The sequence below is a fragment of the Mangifera indica genome, chromosome 1, assembly GCF_011075055.1.
Source record: "Mangifera indica cultivar Alphonso chromosome 1, CATAS_Mindica_2.1, whole genome shotgun sequence".
NCBI lineage: Eukaryota > Viridiplantae > Streptophyta > Magnoliopsida > Sapindales > Anacardiaceae > Mangifera > Mangifera indica.
The window spans coordinates 28,148,711-28,167,093 of NC_058137.1; the positions used below are offsets into that span (position 1 = coordinate 28,148,711).

The window sequence follows — 18,383 nt, forward strand, 5'->3', positions numbered from 1 at the left end:
TCATCATCTCAAGCAACATATCTAAGTTAGCTTCACACTAAATTTGTAGTGTATATTCTTGATAGCCAGCTATCATTTTAGCCTATGATTCTTTGCCTCCTCCCCTTTTTAAGCTTTGGCTTGTCTATCATTGATGGTAACTTATATACATTGTATCAATAGAGCTTTCACCTAAGAAAACAATTACTAACCACTCCAGTTATACTTGCATCACCAGCTAGCAAGTGTTTGTTTTAGGCCTAACCCACATACTAGGCTATAATTGAATCGAGTCAAGTATTGCTTTACTTGAGTTCAGTTTGATTACTTTTAGGTAAAGTTCAAGCTCGAGATAGAAGTGCTTGATTTGAGTTCAACTTAAAAAATATTCAAAATCAGGGATAAGATTTTAAAGGTATAAATGTAAGATTTTAAACTTTTAGGATTTATTGATATATTACTCAAGACAACGCAAGTTCACAATCTCGTTGATCTGACTAACAATAAGTTTGAGATCCAAAATCAAACTCAACCTAATAATAATCAAGTTGAGGTATGAGCAACCCATTGCGGTTTGGTTGGTTGCAACCCTATCACTGATGATTTTGTTTTCCCGTTTGACTCAAGATTTTGTTAGAGGAATTCAAAATTTATAAAGTGACTCAAACTTTTATTTAATCTATTTGTAAGATGTGATAAAGAACCTACACTGGTTTACAACAATCTGTTTCAACTGAGGAGCATTAATCTTGGGTATAAAACCCCATAAACAAATAACATTTTGAGAATTATGGATTTATAATCTTACCTTTACAGATACTGACAAGAAACTTTGAGGTCTAGTCAGAACAACCACTCTCATAAAGTCGCACTGATGAGCTTGGAATAGTTGCATAGATTATGCTTGTTAAATGTACACAAGCTTATCTTAGATTTGATCTTCTTCTTCTTCTTTTTCTGTTGACATAAAGTTGATGCCTTTTTCTCATTTCTATGTATGGTGCAAATTGACTTGCATCTGCATATAAATAGCACATTCCTCTTTGAAGTTAGAAAATTCCAATGTGTCTTGTGGCTTGTGGGGATCCATAAGGCCTTTCAGCTTTCATTGACAGGGAATAAAGATCCTTATCTTGCTTTTTTTGTTAGGCCAAAAAAGCTGTTCCCACCCAAGGTTTAGTGCAAATTCAAACTTATACCTATTAATTTTTAAAAGCTCAAATATTCATCTGTCTGTTAATTTGGGTTGTCATAGTCAAAGGTAAAATCATCATTTAAAAATTTATAAATTTATCCAATTTTTCCTATCTTAATTTTGAAAAGTAATAATTCGCCGTCCAATTTAGTTTTAAAAGGTTCTTTTTTAGGTTTACAAAATTCACATTTGCCCCCATTTTAGGTTTCATACTTTGGAAACCCTACTAAACCCCCCCCCCCCCCATGTTTTTTACTCTTACACCACCACCCCATACATTGAAACCTTTACTTTCCTTCCTCTTCTCCGGTTGCCCTTCACTTTCCAATATTGTTTTTCGTTTCCTCGGTGCCTTCTTACTCTAGAATCAATGGACGGTCGATGAAGGTCGAACATAGAGCCGTTGTCAACTGAATCTGCGTGAAAGAGACAACTTAGGGTTTCTTTCTTCTTGGATTCGTCAACAAGTTTTGCGTCGTCATCAACCTCTCCTTTTGTGGTTGATGACGGTGCAACATTTCCTTCCTTTGATTCGTCAAATTGAAGGGAGAAATCAAGTAACAATTCGGCCTTGAAGTGTTGGTGGCCAAAATCAAGCAAGGGTCTCTCGCTTAATTTTGTTTAGAGTTTGCATCAGACAAGAGATAAATAGGAAGAAGGTGAAGGGCATGCCATGGTAGCTTGGTTTCGAATGTTGGAGACGGAGGGAGAGGGACATCGACAATGATCTGAAAGTTGAAGCTGAAGATGGGTGAAAATGAAAATTTTCAAAAGGTTGGGGGAGTGGCTTAAGTAGCAAAAATATTAAAGGCAGAAAGTGAAACCCTAGACTTGGGGAAAAAAGTTAGTTTTTTAAACCTTAAAAAAAAAAAAAGAGATGAATTGTTAGTTTTCAAAACTAAGGTTGAAAAAGGAGATAATTTTTATATTTTTAAAATAAATTTTCTAATGATGATTTTATCTCTGGCAATAATAAACAAGATTAATATATATATGAATATTTGAGTTTTTAAAAGTTAATAAGTATAAATTTGAGTTTACAATAAACCTTGGATGGGAATGAATTTCTTGACCTTTTTATTTTGGTCCCGTCAATATCCTCGTGGCATTTTGATATAGAGGTCACCCATTTGAACCTCCAAAGTAAAGGACAGATCCGTCCTTGGTTTTGCTTTTAACTATGTGACCACCCATGACATCATCTATTTCTTTTTATTTGAAAAGCTTGCCATTTTATAATGTTGGTTGAGGGTAGGTTCGAGCTGCATTAAACTTGAATAAGGGCCAATGAGTTCAGTTTGAAATCAAAATGGCTAGATTGTTTGTCAATACCGTTCGTTGATTTTTCTTTTATAAAGTTCAGAATATTAACAGGGTTATTTCTTTTTTTCATTTTCATATATTATCAGAGTTAATTTTATTGGATTAATTCAATATCAAACTCTCTTATGATATTTAGAATAATTAAAATCCTTTCAGATCCAAAACTCTTCAATAAATTTTAAAATCATTGGAATGCTTAATATTTCAAGATCTCACATGAGTACACGAAAATAAACTTATTTCATTTTAAGAATAGTATTTGTCCTGAGGTTGAACACGATTTAAGTAGAGGGCAGCTTGAGATCAGATTGCGACTAGAATGGTCAGCTCAAATTGTTCAAATGATGAATAATAATGTTAAAAAAAGAAAAAGAATCACTTGAATAAAAAAAAAATTGTGAAAGAGAAAAAAGAATTAGCCCGCCAACAAGGTGAGCTTTTGTGCAATGACACTAATGAGATGACAATCTTGAGTCAAACAGGGATCTAAGCCCAATTAGGCTCAGGCCATTTCACCTCTGTTTGTAACTTATTCACCATTTGTGCTACTCGATGATACAAAATGTAGGGTTGAAGTTGAATACAAGTCTCCTGTGAGCCCAAAGCATTTGAATTGGCTCCACTGGGCCTTTTTATATTGTTGCAGAACAGGTCCTCTGATCCTTCTGATATCATGGAAAACCCAAAATTCATGTTCTGGCTGAACAGAAATGAATATTAAAAAAATTTGTGATTTTGACTCTGAACTGAACAACCAGTCTCCATATGCTCATGCATCGAAGAAAGTCCATATAAAAAAAGTGTCTGAAGGCTTATAATAAGCCAACCAGAAGAAGCAGAAGAAGCAGTAGAAGAAGGCTTCTGAATAGGTTGAATTGAATTGTTAGGCTATTACAAATCTAATCTTTAACAATCAAAGAAAAATAAAAAATTCATAAAATAATCTCTTGAAAACTCTTCAGAAAATGACTTCACCAACGCAGTGGGGTTGTCCATATCAAAATCTAGAATAAATTGAAAGAATAATTTACAGAATGCTCGACACACACAAGAGCTAATTCAATTTATTTGTGCTTAATAAAGGCTACCAAATTTGATTAATTTGGATTGGAGTTACAATAATCAATAATGGGAAAGGAGCAAAATAGGATTCCGTTTTGTGCAGCACTTCAATGGCTTTCCCTCTTCTTCTTGCTTGGCCTTATGCCACAGTTTTCTCTTCAAATGTTACATCGTTTGAAGTCTGCAGTAAACGGTAGTGTCCACTGCTTTCCTGGAGCTGTTATAGGACTCAAATTCCGGGGCCTTTTATCCCTCAATAGAACTGGCATTCCAGGAGGGCACTTTGTGTTTAGACTTGAAGCACTTTCTGGCAGAAACATATAATCTGAAACACAGAAATGTTTAAAGAGAGAAAAGCCAGTTTTGGATGATGATATCCAGTGTAAAGACAAGGAGGTTTCTAAATGAACATGAAGTGGTAGTTATGATGGAGGACTTAGATCTGAAGTTGTTGTAACAAGGCCAGAAAGGATGTCAAATTTTAACACATTTTTGTGTTATTGAACTCATCTAGTGTCCTTGCGGGAGATCATGGTGCTGGCATGGAAAATGAGGTGTTTTTACCTGTGGGTTCAAGCTTTAGCTCATTGACCAATTTTGAGTTGACTTGTTTGGATTCGAACTAAGTTTGAGATAAACCTTATTCAAGCTTTGCCCGGGTTGAATCCATCTCTAGATCATCGATCTTAGAGATGACATTTTGTGATTTCATCCGACAGTTCAAGAAATTCTTGTACTGCAATTCATTGAATTGAATAATGAAGATATTGTAAAATGGGGCAAAAGAAGGCAATACTATTATTTTTTAGCGAAATTTCTGACATGAATTCCCGATATGTGATTGTGGAAACTATGAAATACTAGGCCTCACTACAGTACCAAGCTTGTGGATGGCCAAGACTTGGAGTACTCACTTTACGACCAAGACTTGCTGTTTAATTGAACTAATCAATACAGACTTTAATCTTTGTTTTGTCTGTAAACCATTAGCCAATATGCAACTCATTGTACTGACCCTTCGTTTCTCTTATATATTTATAGCTGCATCAATTTGCTATATTTCACAAGCAAACAGAATGGATCGCCGTTGCCTAATGTTTTCTTTTCAACTTCTATTCCTCCTATTATTGCTCTTCTATTCTCTTAACTCTCTTAACTCTTTGCTCTCATGACCAGAGGTCTGCATTACTCTGGTTTAAGCAACTCTTTGCCTTCAAAAACCGTGATTCTTCTTCCAGTTTTGCTATAGATCATAACGTTCATTTTTATCCAAAAATGATGTCTTGGAAAGAAGATACATATTGTTGCTCATGAGATGGGTTCACATGTGATTCTGTGACTAGTCATGTAATTGGTCTCTATCTTAGCCGCAGTTGGCTTTATGGCAACATCCCTTCCAATAATTTCAATTTCTCTCCAATTTCTTTTGATTTTGGTCAATTAACCAGTTTAAAAATCTTTCTTGCTCAAACTTTAGAGGTTATATTCCATCTGAAATCTCCCATTTGTCTAAGCTGGTTTCTCTTGACCTCTCATACAATTACCAAACACCTAGTAATCTTTTGAGAATCAAAAGGCCTGTTTTGGAAGGAATAGTGCAAAATCTGACTATGTTTACACAACTTCTTCTTGATACTGTTGACATGCGTGCCATAGTAGATACTTCATTCATGAATCTGCCTTCGTCTCTGATTACTTTGAGTCTCCAATATTGCGGATTACAAGGGAACTTATCAGATGGCATCTTCCACCTACCAAATCTGAAGTTGCTTATATTAAGAGAAAACTTCAACTTGGCAGGTAATTTTCTCATAGTTAACTGGAGCAGCCCCCTAGAGTATTTGGATGTTTCTTATACAAGTTTGTCGGGCAATTTGCCTGATTCAATCAGCAATCTGAAACTCTTGAGGTATTTTGGTATCTCTCAATGCAGTCTTATCAGCTCAATTCCTGCATCATTTGCCAACCTCACAAAACTTTCTCATTCGGAACTTTCCCAGAACAATATTAGTGGTCACATTCTTTCACTTCTCCCAAATGTTAACCAACTCCATCATTTAGATCTTTCTTTTAACAATTTCATTGGCACAATCAACTAGTTGTTCCACACAATCAAACTAGTTGGTCCAATTCCCTGTCATGTAGGCGGATTTCTTAATTTAGATGCAATTCATTTAAACAATAATTTTCTCAATTGGACAATACCCAGTTGGTTGTTCAGTCTACCATTATTGGAGTCCATTGACCTCAGTTGTAACCAATTAAGTGGCTTCATTGATGAGTTTCGGAGTGATGCGTTGGTTAGTGGTTACCATTAATTTAGAGATTAATAGATTGCAAGGCTTAGTTCCAAGCTCAATTTTTAAACTTGTGAATCTAGTTATCTTTCACTTTCTTCAAATAATTTGAGTGGCAATGTAGATCTTCACATGTTTTCAAAGTTCAAAAACTTGGTATCCCTTGGTCTGTCTCACAACAGTTTATCTGTGAGCACTATTTTCATAGCCAATTCATTTTTCCCACAACTTATGTTTCTGTGGTTATCCTCTTGCAACATAAGTGAATTCCCAGGTATCGTAAGAAGTCTAGACTTTTTGATTGTGCTAGATCTTTCTGAAAATAACATTCACGGTTGAATTCCGAATTGGTTGTTAAACACTAGTAAGGACACTTTTTATTTTTTGAATCTTTCCCACAATTACCTAACATACAACAACTTCCATGGAGAAATCTTGAAACTCTGGTGTAACATCCCTAATCCAATAACCTGACCCACTGTTAAGATATTGTCCACTTTGGACATACAGTCCATCATGGTTTTGCTTTTGGGCTTTGCAACTCAAAACGTGTCCTAACAGTTTAAGGAGCTCACAAACTATTTAACCACTCAAATGCTTCCACCACTAACTGATGTGGGATACATAGACAGAGTACAGATAGACCCAACATCTCTCTCATGCTTTGTCGATGTGAGATTCGTCTAAGAGTATCACACACGCCCCCTTATAGGACTCAGCGTTCTCACTGAGGTTTGCCTCACCATCGTTCAAGATGACACACGGAACCACTCTGATACTATTTATAATATCCCTGGTCTAATAACCCGGTCCACTGTCAAGATATTATCCACTTTGGACACACAGTCTATCATGGTTTTGCTTCGGAGTTTTGTAACCCAAAACGCGTCTTAATAGTTTAAGGAATTCACAGACTATTTAACCAGTCAAATTCTCCCACCATTAACTGATGTGAGATATACAAATAAACCCAGCATCTCTCCCATGCTTTGTCGATGTGAGATTCACCTAAGGGTATCATATCTGGACTTTCGCTCCAATATGCTCTAAGGACCACTTCCAACTCCACCACCTTATGTTAAAGTATTTTTGCTGTCAAACAACAAATTGACGGGAAAGATACCTCATTTGATTTGCAATAATAGTATCTTAGAAATTTTGGTTCGTTCAAATAATAGTTTAAGTGGTATAATTCCCAGATGCATAGGAAACCTTAACCATCTTCATGTGTTGGATTTGCAGAATAATAGGTTTTATGGCTCAATTCCTAGTACATTTGCAGAGAGAAACCATTTCAAGAGCCTTAATTTCTACGACAATGGATTGGATGGACCAGTTTCGCAATCATTGCTCAATTGTTCAAAACTCGAAGTTCTAAATCTTGGAAACAAAAAAATTAGTGGTACATTCCCATATTGGTTAGGAAATCTTTTAAAACTACAAGTTCTAGTTCTTCATTGCAATAACCTTTACGGTTCAAATTGAGAATTTTCTTAGATGGATAATTGTTTTCTAAAGTTGAAAATCTTTGATATCTCAAACAACAACTTTAGCGGTTTATTGCCAGCCATATATTTCAAAAATCTTAATGTCATGATGAATGTTGTTGAAGATGAAATGAAGTTGCAATATATGGGTGAAAATTATTATCAAGATTCTATGGTGGTGACACTAAAAAGGTTTGAAATGGATCTTGTGAGAATTATCACCACTTTCACCACCATCGCTTTTTCAAACATTTATATCTATGAAGAGATTTCAAAAGTGATTGGGAATCTTCATGCACTTTGTCTTCTTAATTTTTCTCATAACAATTTCTCAGATTGTATCCTATCTTCCTTAAGAAATTTAACTACCCTTGAACCCTTGAATCTCTTTTCAAATAAGCTCATTGGAAAAATTTCTTGACAGTTGACAAAACTAAATTTTCATCAAGTTCTAAATTTGTCTCAAAACCATCTGAGTAAATCCATACCTCGGGACAATTACTTCAATACCTTCCCAAATAATTTATATGATGGGAACATGGCTTTGTGTGGATTTCCTCTGACAACTGAATGCTGAATTGATAATGAGACATGACAACCATCCTCAACATTAGAAGATAATGAAGAGCCTTCAAATGGGTTCGGTTGGAAAGTGGTGTTGATATGGTGTGGATGTGGAATGGTGTTAGGAGTGATGCTGGGATATCTTGTGTTCTCAATAGGAAAACCTCAGTTGCTTGTGAGGATAGTTGAAGGAGGACACCCACGAAGGAGGAGAAGGGTAAACAACAGATGTGGAGGAAGAAGTTAGTGCATCTAAGAAGTTCACTTGGCTGAGTATTCCTGCAAATAAAGCTATGGTGGTCTATGCTTCATCATCTGGAAATCTTATTAGTAGCTTGTTCACAACCCATGTGTCTTACTTTGCTTTCAATCTTGTGTTCTCTGTCAGCATAAGCAATCAATTGTGTATGTATTAGTAATATGTTAGCTGACTTGTATCATTCATTATCCTATTTTATTTTCAACAATACTTCATACAAACAATAAACATTAACAAATGCTAAATAAACTAATGTTATCATGTATTGAGTAATTTTAAATTAAAAATAGAGTAAACAATTAGATCATTTAATTACTTGACGATATATCTATATTGTTAATACTCTCCATTTATACATATAATATTACTTTTTAACTTTAGAATTTCTAAGATCTTGTGTGAATAGCAATGTTGATGTTGGTACTTTGTTGAAAAAATCAACAGCCTTGGTCAGCTGCCGTGAGATACCGGAAAATTCTGAATGATATTATTGGAGTAGTCCTCACTGAGGAAGATTGAACCCAATCTATAACTGTTTCATAATTAATACCACAATCCCTCTTTTAAATTTAAACAATTCTGAACCACAGCAAGTTGCAAATGATATTCCGCAGAACTTATCATCTTAGCATCTCAATCCTGCATCAATTACCATGTCCCCATGTTAGTTTGATGACGAGCTGCAGGATCCCACTTCTTAATTACTCTGGAGCCACTTGATAAATGATTAGTTGACCCTGTAACGTCAACCAAGACTTTCTAGGTGTAAATTACTAGCTTATACTTCACTCCTTTATCTATTTATACTGATGCCTGTTCTTTTTATTTCATACTAGAAATTAATGATGGGTTGCTTAACAAGGTTTTATGAACTTTTCTGTGCCTTCCTCTTACTGTTCTTGGTTTCCTCATCTTATGCAGAACTGTGCTCACCTGAACAGAGTGCTGCATTGCTCCAATTCAAGCAACTGTTTTCTTTCACAGATGGTTCTTCCTTCAATTGTGATTCTTTCCCAAACCAACCCATTTGTCAAGGAGCGTGTCCTACTTCTCCAAAAATAAAGTCTTGGAAAGAGTATACTGATTGTTGCTCATGGGATGGTGTCACTTGTGATAAGGTGACTGGTCACGTAATTGGTCTCGACCTTAGTTGCAATTGGCTTTTGGGTAACATCCCTTCAAACAGTAGCCTTTTTCTTCTCTCTCATCTGCAAAGCCTAAACCTTGCTTTCAATGATTTCAATTCCTCTCAAATTTCTTAAAGTTTTAATCGCTTCCCAAATTTAACACACCTTAACCTATCCACCTCAAGCTTTGTTGATCAAGTTCCGTCCGAAATCTCTCATTTGTCTAAGTTAGTTTCACTTGACCTCTCTTACAATTATTTAATTCTTGAAACACCAGCCTTGAGAGGACTAGTTCAAAATTTTACCAATTTGAGAGAGTTTATCCTTGATCAGGTAGACATGTCTCAAGTATCACCTCGTTCCTTGTCAAACCTATCTTCTTCTTTGACATCTTTGAGTCTTGGAGCTTGTTTTTTGGTAGGGCGTTTTCCAGATAACATCTTCCACCAACCAAACCTGCAAAAACTCAATTTAGAATTCAACCCCAATTTGACAGGTGTTTTTCCAAGGAGTAACTGGAGCAGCCCACTCAGCTTTGTGAATGTCTCCTTCACAAACTTTCAAGGAGAATTGTCTGATCATGCAATCAGCTCTCTCAAATTCTTGAACACTCTGGATCTCTATCATTGTCATTTCAATGGGTCAATTCCCGCTTCACTTGGTAATCTTTCCAAACTTGCTTATTTGGACCTAGCATTTAACCATTTCACAGGTTCTATCCCTTCCTCACTTTCAAATCTTAAGCAGCTGCGTCATCTAAGTTTTACATACAATAGTCTCACTGGTGAAATTCCTGATATATTTTTCAACTTAACCCAACTTTCTTTATTTGAAGGGTCCTCTAATCGACTCTCTGGTCCAATTCCTATTCATGTAATTCGGCTAAAAAAATTGGTCACTCTATCTTTAGGTGCCAACTTACTCAATGGGACGATACCATCTGGGCTATTTACTCTTCCATTATTAAACAGCATCGACTTGAGTCACAACCAGCTAATGGGTAACATTGACAAATTTCATAACTCATTGCGAGTCATTCGGTTAAATAATAATGGGCTGAACGGTTCAATTCCAAATTCAATCTTTGAGCTTGAGAATCTGACTGATCTTGTACTTTCCTCAAACAAACTGAGTGGTGTTCTAGGGCTTTACATGTTTGCAAAGCTCAAAAACCTTCAGATTCTTAATCTTTCCCACAACAATCTGTCATTGAGCACCAGATTCAAAGTCAATTCTTCCTTTCCTAACCTTTATTGGTTAGGACTATCTCACTGCAACATGAGAGAGCTCCCATACATCTAGAGAAATCAGAACCAATTGATGATTTTGGAACTTTCTGAGAACAAAATCCACGGTGACCTTCCCATTTGGTTATGGGAATTGGGAATGGAAAACTTGACTTTTCTAAATCTTTCCCACAACTCTCTGAAAGGTGTTGCGCAGTTTCCAGGCGTAGGACAACTTCAATGGAAGCTTCAGTATCTTGACTTACATTCCAACTCCATTGAAGGATCCCTTCCAATTCCACCACCTGGCTTGACGGTCTTTTTGATCTCAAACAATAATGTATCAGGAGAGATACCTCAGTCAATTTGTGATAGCAGCACCATTGAAGTTCTTGATCTTTCTTACAACAATTTGAGTGGCAAAATTCCAGAATGTATGGGGAACTTTAGCATCAATCTTCAGGTATTGGATTTGCGGAAGAACAAATTGTATGGAAAAATTCCTGGAACATTTACAGAGGGAAGTAATTTGAGAACGCTTAACTTGAATTACAATGGATTAGAGGGACCACTCCCACAATCTTTGATCTACTGTACAATGCTCGAAGTTCTAGATCTTGGGAACAACAAAATAAATTATACTTTCCCATTTTGGTTGAAAAGTCTTGAAAACTTGCAGGTGCTTGTTCTTCGTTCCAATTACTTTCATGGTTCAGTATGGCGTTCTTTTGATCGTGATAGTAGTTATTTCCCTAAGTTGAGAATCTTTGATCTCTCAAGGAACAGATTTAGTGGTTCTTTACCAACAAGGTACTTTGAAAATCTAACCGATATGATGACTAATCGTGAATATAAGAAGAAGTTGAAGTACATGCAGGGTACAAAGTATTATCAAGATTCTGTGGAGGTGGTAATAAAAGGCAGGGATGTGTTACTGGTGAAAATTATTACCACTTTGACAAGTATTGATTTCTCTCACAATTACTTCGATGGAGAGATTCCAACAGTAATTGGAAAGCTTCGGGCACTTCGACTCCTCAACCTGTCTCACAACAGTCTAGGAGGTCATATTCCTGCATCTTTAGGAAATTTAAGCCTTCTAGAATCCTTGGACCTATCGTCAAACAAGCTTTTTGGGCAAATTCCCTCACAGTTGGTAAGCTTGACATTTCTTTCAAAGTTAAATTTGTCACAAAACCAGCTTGTGGGACTTATTCCTCAAGGAGACCAGTTTAATACTTTCTCAAATGACTCATACTATGGCAACTTGGGATTATGCGGACCTCCATTGACGAAAAAATGTCAAGAACCACCATCATCGACATTCCATGATTATGAAGACCACAATAAGTCAACCTGGTTTGATTGGAAAGTCATTATGATGGGTTATGGATGCGGTCTATTGCTCGGCTTGCTTATTGGGTATGCTGTTTTCTCGACAGGAAAGCCACAGTGGGTTCTAAGGATGATTGAGAAAAGCACTCTTGGAAAATCTGATTAAAAGATGCAATGGAATATTTGAAAGAGACCAAGCGAAAATGGTGCTCTTATTGAGGTGGGAATTCCAATCTTCTTAGAACTTCCATGATGTTTGCCGTGCTGAGTATTGATGAAGGATGAATATTTACCTTCCGCAAATAATGTTATTTCTTTTTTTGTTTTTGTTTTTGTTTTTATTTTTTGCTTTCAATTATCTTGTAATGTTTCAGAATTCGATTGCATGGAATTGAAGAATTTGGTATGCAGTAGAAATCAATCTGTAGATTCTTTGCATGTTCCTATCATAGGATTTCTGAAAAATTTTGGAGTTGGAATTACCAGCTATAATGTAAGCTTTCATATCATTTTTTATTGAGCATCAGTTCCTTAAATGTTGTAAATTTGTGATATTAGTTTAGAACAGTAACTCCCGGGGCCTCTAGCTCTTGAGCCATTTCATGTTTCTCCAGTGCAGGTAAAATTTGTAAATAATAATAGAAATTTTAGATCTTTTTCATAATAGTTCAAGTGGTATCATTCCCAAATTCATGGGAAACTTTATCTATCTTTGTGTGTTGGATCTGTGAAAGAATAGATTTAATGGTTCCATTCCTCGAACATTTGCAAAGGCAACCATTTGGGACTCTTAATTTCCACAACAATGAATTGAAAGGGTTAGTAGCACGATCTTTAATCAATTGTTCAGAACTTGAAATTCTAGATCTTAGAAACAACAACATAAAAGAAACATTCCAACACTAGTTAGGAAATCTTCCAGAGCTACTAGTTTTACTTCTTCGTTCCAATAAATTTTATGATTAAAAAAGATGAGAAATTGATTTTTAAAGTTCAAAATCTTTTCTCTCCAACAACAAGTTCAATAGTGTTTTGCCAATCAAATACTTCAAAAACCTCAATTCCATGATGTCTTTTGGTGAAACTGAGAGGATTCCATAGTAGTTGACAAGACTGAATTTTTTTCAAGTTCTAAATTTATCACAAAATCAACTCAACGGACCGATCTCGAGATAGTCACTTTAATACCTTTCCAAATAATTCATATAGTGGGAATTTAGCCTTGTGTGGATTTCCTTTGCCAAAAAAATGTGGTAATGATGATTTGACACCCCAACCACCATCAACATTAGAAGATGATGAAGAGTCTTCAAATGGATTCAACTGGAAAGTGGTGTTGATAGGGAATGGATGTGGAGTGGTATTAGGAGTGATGATGGGATATCTTGTGTTCTCAACAGGAAAACCTCAGTGGCTTGTGAGGATAGTTGAAGGAGGACACCCACAAAGGAGGAGAAGGTTGAACAGCAGATGTGGAGGAAGAAGTTAGTGCATCTAAGAAGTTCACTTGGCTGAGTATTCCTGCAAATAAAGCAATGGTGGTCTATGCTTCATCATCTGCAAATCTTGTTAGTTAGCTCGTTCACAATCCGTGTCTCTCTTTGCTTTCAATCTTGTGCTCTCTGTCCACATAAGCAATCAATTGTTATGTAGTAAATTATTAAAAAAAAATGTGTGTTAATTCTGGTTCCTTATCCTCTTCATGAATTTTGTAATTTTACCAATCTCATCGAATTACAAATTCCTAGCTGATCCCATGTGAAAGCAGCTTCTGCTGAACTCACTACCTTTATGTGAAAAGCATGCTACTCAGTCTGCTTGGTGTGCCCCAGAACTCACTGAGAAACCAACCTTCTACCATGAAACAGGAAAGAAAAAGTGAAAAAATGGAGCACATTTGCAAGATCAATCAACATGGATTTGAGACAAGAGAGCTGAGAAATGAAAAATTCTACTCTATCGTACTATGGTGACAATCAATCTTTGTTCAACTCATTACCTTCAACATTTACAATAAAAAAAACCACAATTGGCAAACGGGATAGTAAGGCTTTGCTAGGACTGCCTCAGAAGTCACTGAACTAATTTACTTTGAAGAAATTTGGTTTAATACATAGATAGTGGCCACCGGCTAAATTAAAAGTCAAGATCGCTGAGGATGATATATAATAAGGGTATTTCAATCATTTTATGTATATTAAAATTAATATCATCCAAAGTCAAACATTAAAGGCAATATAATAATTGTGGACTCAACACCTGTGTTATTATAACTTTTCCATTAACAAAGTTAGCCTTTAGGTGAAAAATTTTTTTTTATGCCGTAATGGAAAAAAAATTTTTAAAGTTACATTCTTGGTTGTCATTTGGTATATAATTTTGTGACATTCTAGTCTAAATATTTAGTTTATTGTCAAAATTTTGTCTACTTCGGATACACATTCCATAATGGTTTTATTTTTTGATTTTATAATTTAAAACGCATTTTATCAACTTAAGAACTATTTAACCAGTATTCTTTTAGTATCTCTAAATAATGTAAGATGCATATACACCTCCAATATCTCTCACATACTTTGTTGATGTGAGATTTTCTTGGAGTATCACAAATTTAAACTAGTAGGCACTAGAATTGAGTACTATGCTTTACACATTCTAGTTTCCCCATTCAACCAGCCTGACCAAAGTTTAGTAACTAAACGAATGAATAAGATTTTTACTTTTCCAAATTACAAAGAAACAGGACAGAGCTCCTGCAATAGCTGAGAATTACATGCAATTATCTTTTTCTCTAAATGGTAACCATCTCGTCCATGGGCTTTAACGCATGCCAAGAACTAATTTCTGAGTGTGTTTTGATTACATTATAAATTCATCTTTTGCTTTAGTCTCCGTCTTCTTACACTATGACAAACTTAATGTTTATATATATATCCTGAAAACTTAATGTTATTTTCTAAAAATCATTCAACTCATTCAATGGCTCATCAAATTAACTTTGTAAAATACTCTTTTAACATATATTGCAGCAATTACTTAACTTCTTGTAGGATACTCTGACATCATAGATATAGATAGAACTCTAAGAGCAACATCGTATAATGCACCTATTCTAAGTCTTCCATAAGGGCTTCTCCTCAATCATGCTCTCACACAGAAACCGCAGAATCAGCTGTGAACATCTGAAAAGGAGAAAGGAAACTGATGAGTAAATTATACATGAGGATGTTTTTGGTAGTTTTCGAGCTTATAGTGAAGATTGGTATTCTCACCTTAATTAGAGCACCATTTTTGCTTGGTCTCTTCCAAACATTCCATTGCATCTTCTAATGAGATTTTCCCAGAGTCCTTTTCTCAATTATCCTTAGAAACCACTGCGGCTTTCCTGTTGAGAAAACAGCATATCCAATAAGCAAGCCCAGCAATAGACCGCATCCATAACCCATCATAATGACTTTCCAATCGAACCAGTTTGACATGTTGTGGTCTTCATCGTCATGGAATGTTGATGATGTTGGTTCTTCACATTTTTTCGTCAATGGAGGTCCGCATAATCCCAAGTTGCCATTGTATGAATCACTTGAGAAGGTATTAAACTGGTTTCCTTGAGGAATAAGCCCCACAAGTTGGTTTTGTGACAAATTTAACTTTGAAAGAAATGTCAAGCCTACCAACTGTGATGGAATTTGCCCAGAAAGCTTGTTTGACGATAGGTCTAAGGATTCTAGGAGGATCAAATTTCCTAAAGATGAAGGGATATGACCTCCTAGACTGTTTTGGGAAAGGTTGAGGAGTCGAAGACCCTGAAGCTCTCCAATTACTATTGGAATCTCTCCGTCAAAGTAATTGTGTGAAAAATCAATACTTGTGAAACTGGTCATAATTTTCACCAGTAACATATCCCTGCCTTTCATTACCACCTCCACAGAATCTAGATAATACAACCCACCCATGTATTTCAACTTCTTCGCAGATTCACCATTGATCATCATAGCATTTAGATTTTCGAAGTACCTTGTTGGCAAAGAACCGCTAAATCGATTGCTTGAGAGATCAAAGATTCTCAACATAGGGAAATAACTATTATCATGATCAGAAGAATGCCATACAGAACCATGAAAGTAATTAGAACGAAGAACAAGTACCTGCAAGTTTGTAAGACTTTTCAACCAAAATGGGAAAATATCATTTATTTTGTTGTTTCCCAGATCTAGAACTTCGAGCATTGCACAATTGATTAGAGATCGTGGGACTGGTCCTTCTAATCCATTGTTATTCAGGTTAAGTGTTCTCAAATTACTTCCCTCTGTAAATGTTCCAGGAATTTTGCCATAAAATTTGTTCTTCCGCAAATCCAAAACCTGAAGATTGATGCTGAAATTTCCCATACATTCAGGAATTCTGCCACTCAAATTGTTGTAAGAAAGATCAAGAACTTCAATGGTGTTGGTATCACAAATTGACTGAGGTATCTCTCCTGACAGATTATTGTTTGAGATCAAAAAGACCGTCGTGCCAAGTGGTGGAATTGGAAAGGATCCTTCAATGGAGTTGGAACTTACGTCAAGATACTGAAGCTTCCATGGAAGCTGCCCTACGCTTGGAAACTGTCCGAGACCTTCCAAAGAGTTGTGGGAAAGATTTAGAAAAGTCAAGTTTTCCATTCCCAATTCCCATAACCAAATGGGAAGGTCACCGTGGATTTTGTTCTCAGAAAGTTCCAAAATCATCAATTGGTTATGATTTCTCAAGATGTAGGGGAGCTCTCTCATGTTGCAACAAGATAATCCTAACCAATAGAGGTTAGGAAAGGAAGAATTGACTTTGTATGTGGTGCTCAATGACAGATTATTGTGAGAAAGATTAAGAATTTGAAGGTTTTTAAGCTTTGTAAACATGTAAAGCTCTAGAGCACCACTCAAATTGTTTGAACAAAGTACAAGATCGGTTAGATTCTCAAGCTCAAAAATTGAATTTGGAATTGAACCATTCAGCCCATTATTATTTAACTGGATGACTCGCAATGAGTTCTGAAAATTTTTGATGTTACCTATCAGATGGTTGCAACTGAGGTCAATGTTCTTTAATAATGGGAGAGTATACAGCCCGGATGGTATTGTCCCATTGAGTAAGTTGGAACTTAAAGTGAGAGTGACCAAACTTTTTAGCCGACTTACATCAGTAGGAATTGGACCAGATAGTAGATTAAAGGACCCTTCAAATAAAGAAAGTTGGGTTAAGTTGAAAAATATATCAGGAATTTCACCAGTGAGACTGTTGTCTCTAAAAGTTAGGTGACGCAGCTGCACAAGATTGGAAAGTGATGACGGGATAGAACCTGTGAAATGGTTGTATGCTAGGTCCAAATAAACAAGTTTGGTAAGATTACCAAGTGAAGCAGGAATCGAACCATTGAAATGACAGTAGTAGAGATCCAAAGTGTTCAAGAACTTGAGAGAGCTGATTGCATTATTGGATAATTCTCCTTGGAAGTTTGTGAACGAGACATTCACAAAGCTGAGTGGGCTGCTCCAGTTACTCTTTGGAAAAATGCCAGTCAAATTGCTGTTGAATCCTAAATTGAGTTTTTGCAGGTTTGGTTGGTGGAAGATGTTATCTGGAAAACGCCCAATCAAAAAACAAGATCCAAGACTCAAAGATGTCAAAGAAGAAGATAGATTTGACAAGGAACGAGGTGATATGGTAGACAGGTCTACCTGATCAAAGATAAACTCTCTTATGTTGGTCAAATTATGAACTATTCCTTTCAAGGCTGGTGTTTTGATGATTAAATAGTTGTAAGAGAGGTCAAGTGAAACTAACTTGGACAAATGAGAGATTTCGGATGGAACTTGATCAAAAAAGTTTGAGTTGGATAGGTTAAGGTGTGTCAAATTCGGGAAGCAATTGAAACTTGAAGAAACTTGAGAGTAATTGAAATCATTGAAAGCAAGGTTGAGGCTTTGCAGATGAGAGAGAAGAAAAAGGCTACTGTTGGAAGGGATGTTACCGAGAAGCCAGTTGCAACTAAGGTCAAGACCAATTACGTGACCAGTCACGTTATCACAAGTGATGCCATCCCATAAGCAACAATCAGTATCCTTCTTCCAGGACTTTATTTTTGGAGAAGAAGGACATGCTCCTTGACAAACAGGTTGGTCTGGGAAATACTCGCAATTGAAGGAAGAACCATTTGTGAAAGAAAAGAGCTGCTTGAATTGGAGCAATGCAGAACTTTGGTCAGGTGAGCACAGTTCTGCATAAGATAAGGAAAACAAGAACAATAAGAGGAAAGCACAGATAAGATAATAAAACCTTGTTAAGCAATTCATCATTAAGTTCTGGTATGAAATAACAAGAATAGATAACAGTATAAATAGATCAAGAGAACTCTAGTTATTTACACCTAATAAGTCTTGGTCAACGTTACAGAGTCCAAATACCATTTATCAAGCGGCTCCAGAGCAATTAAGAAGTGGGATCCAAAAGCTTCTAATCAAACAAACATGGCGACATGGATATTGATACA

At 36.0% G+C, this 18,383-nt stretch overlaps 3 protein-coding genes across 3 annotated transcripts; 2 read left to right on the forward strand and 1 right to left on the reverse strand.

Annotated features, from left to right (window-relative positions):
* Positions 1-5,169: 5,169 nt before the first annotated feature.
* Positions 5,170-12,348, forward strand: LOC123196243 (receptor-like protein Cf-9). The gene is made up of 2 exons (XM_044610220.1): positions 5,170-5,468; positions 9,431-12,348. The coding sequence occupies exons 1-2, from the start codon at positions 5,170-5,172 to the stop codon at positions 10,593-10,595; spliced, it is 1,464 nt and encodes a 487-aa protein (XP_044466155.1). The 3' UTR covers positions 10,596-12,348.
* Positions 10,680-12,020, forward strand: LOC123196316 (receptor-like protein 33). Its single transcript, XM_044610331.1, has one exon. It carries the CDS (start codon positions 10,680-10,682, stop codon positions 12,018-12,020), a length of 1,341 nt encoding a protein of 446 aa, XP_044466266.1.
* Positions 12,349-14,826: 2,478 nt separating the features above from the next.
* LOC123210590 (receptor-like protein 7) lies at positions 14,827-18,206 on the reverse strand. Its single transcript, XM_044629049.1, has 2 exons — positions 15,127-18,206; positions 14,827-15,036 (listed from the first exon to the last, which is right to left on the reverse strand). The coding sequence occupies exon 1, from the start codon at positions 18,187-18,189 to the stop codon at positions 15,181-15,183; it is 3,009 nt and encodes a 1,002-aa protein (XP_044484984.1). The 5' UTR covers positions 18,190-18,206; the 3' UTR covers positions 14,827-15,036; positions 15,127-15,180.
* Positions 18,207-18,383: the final 177 nt, after the last annotated feature.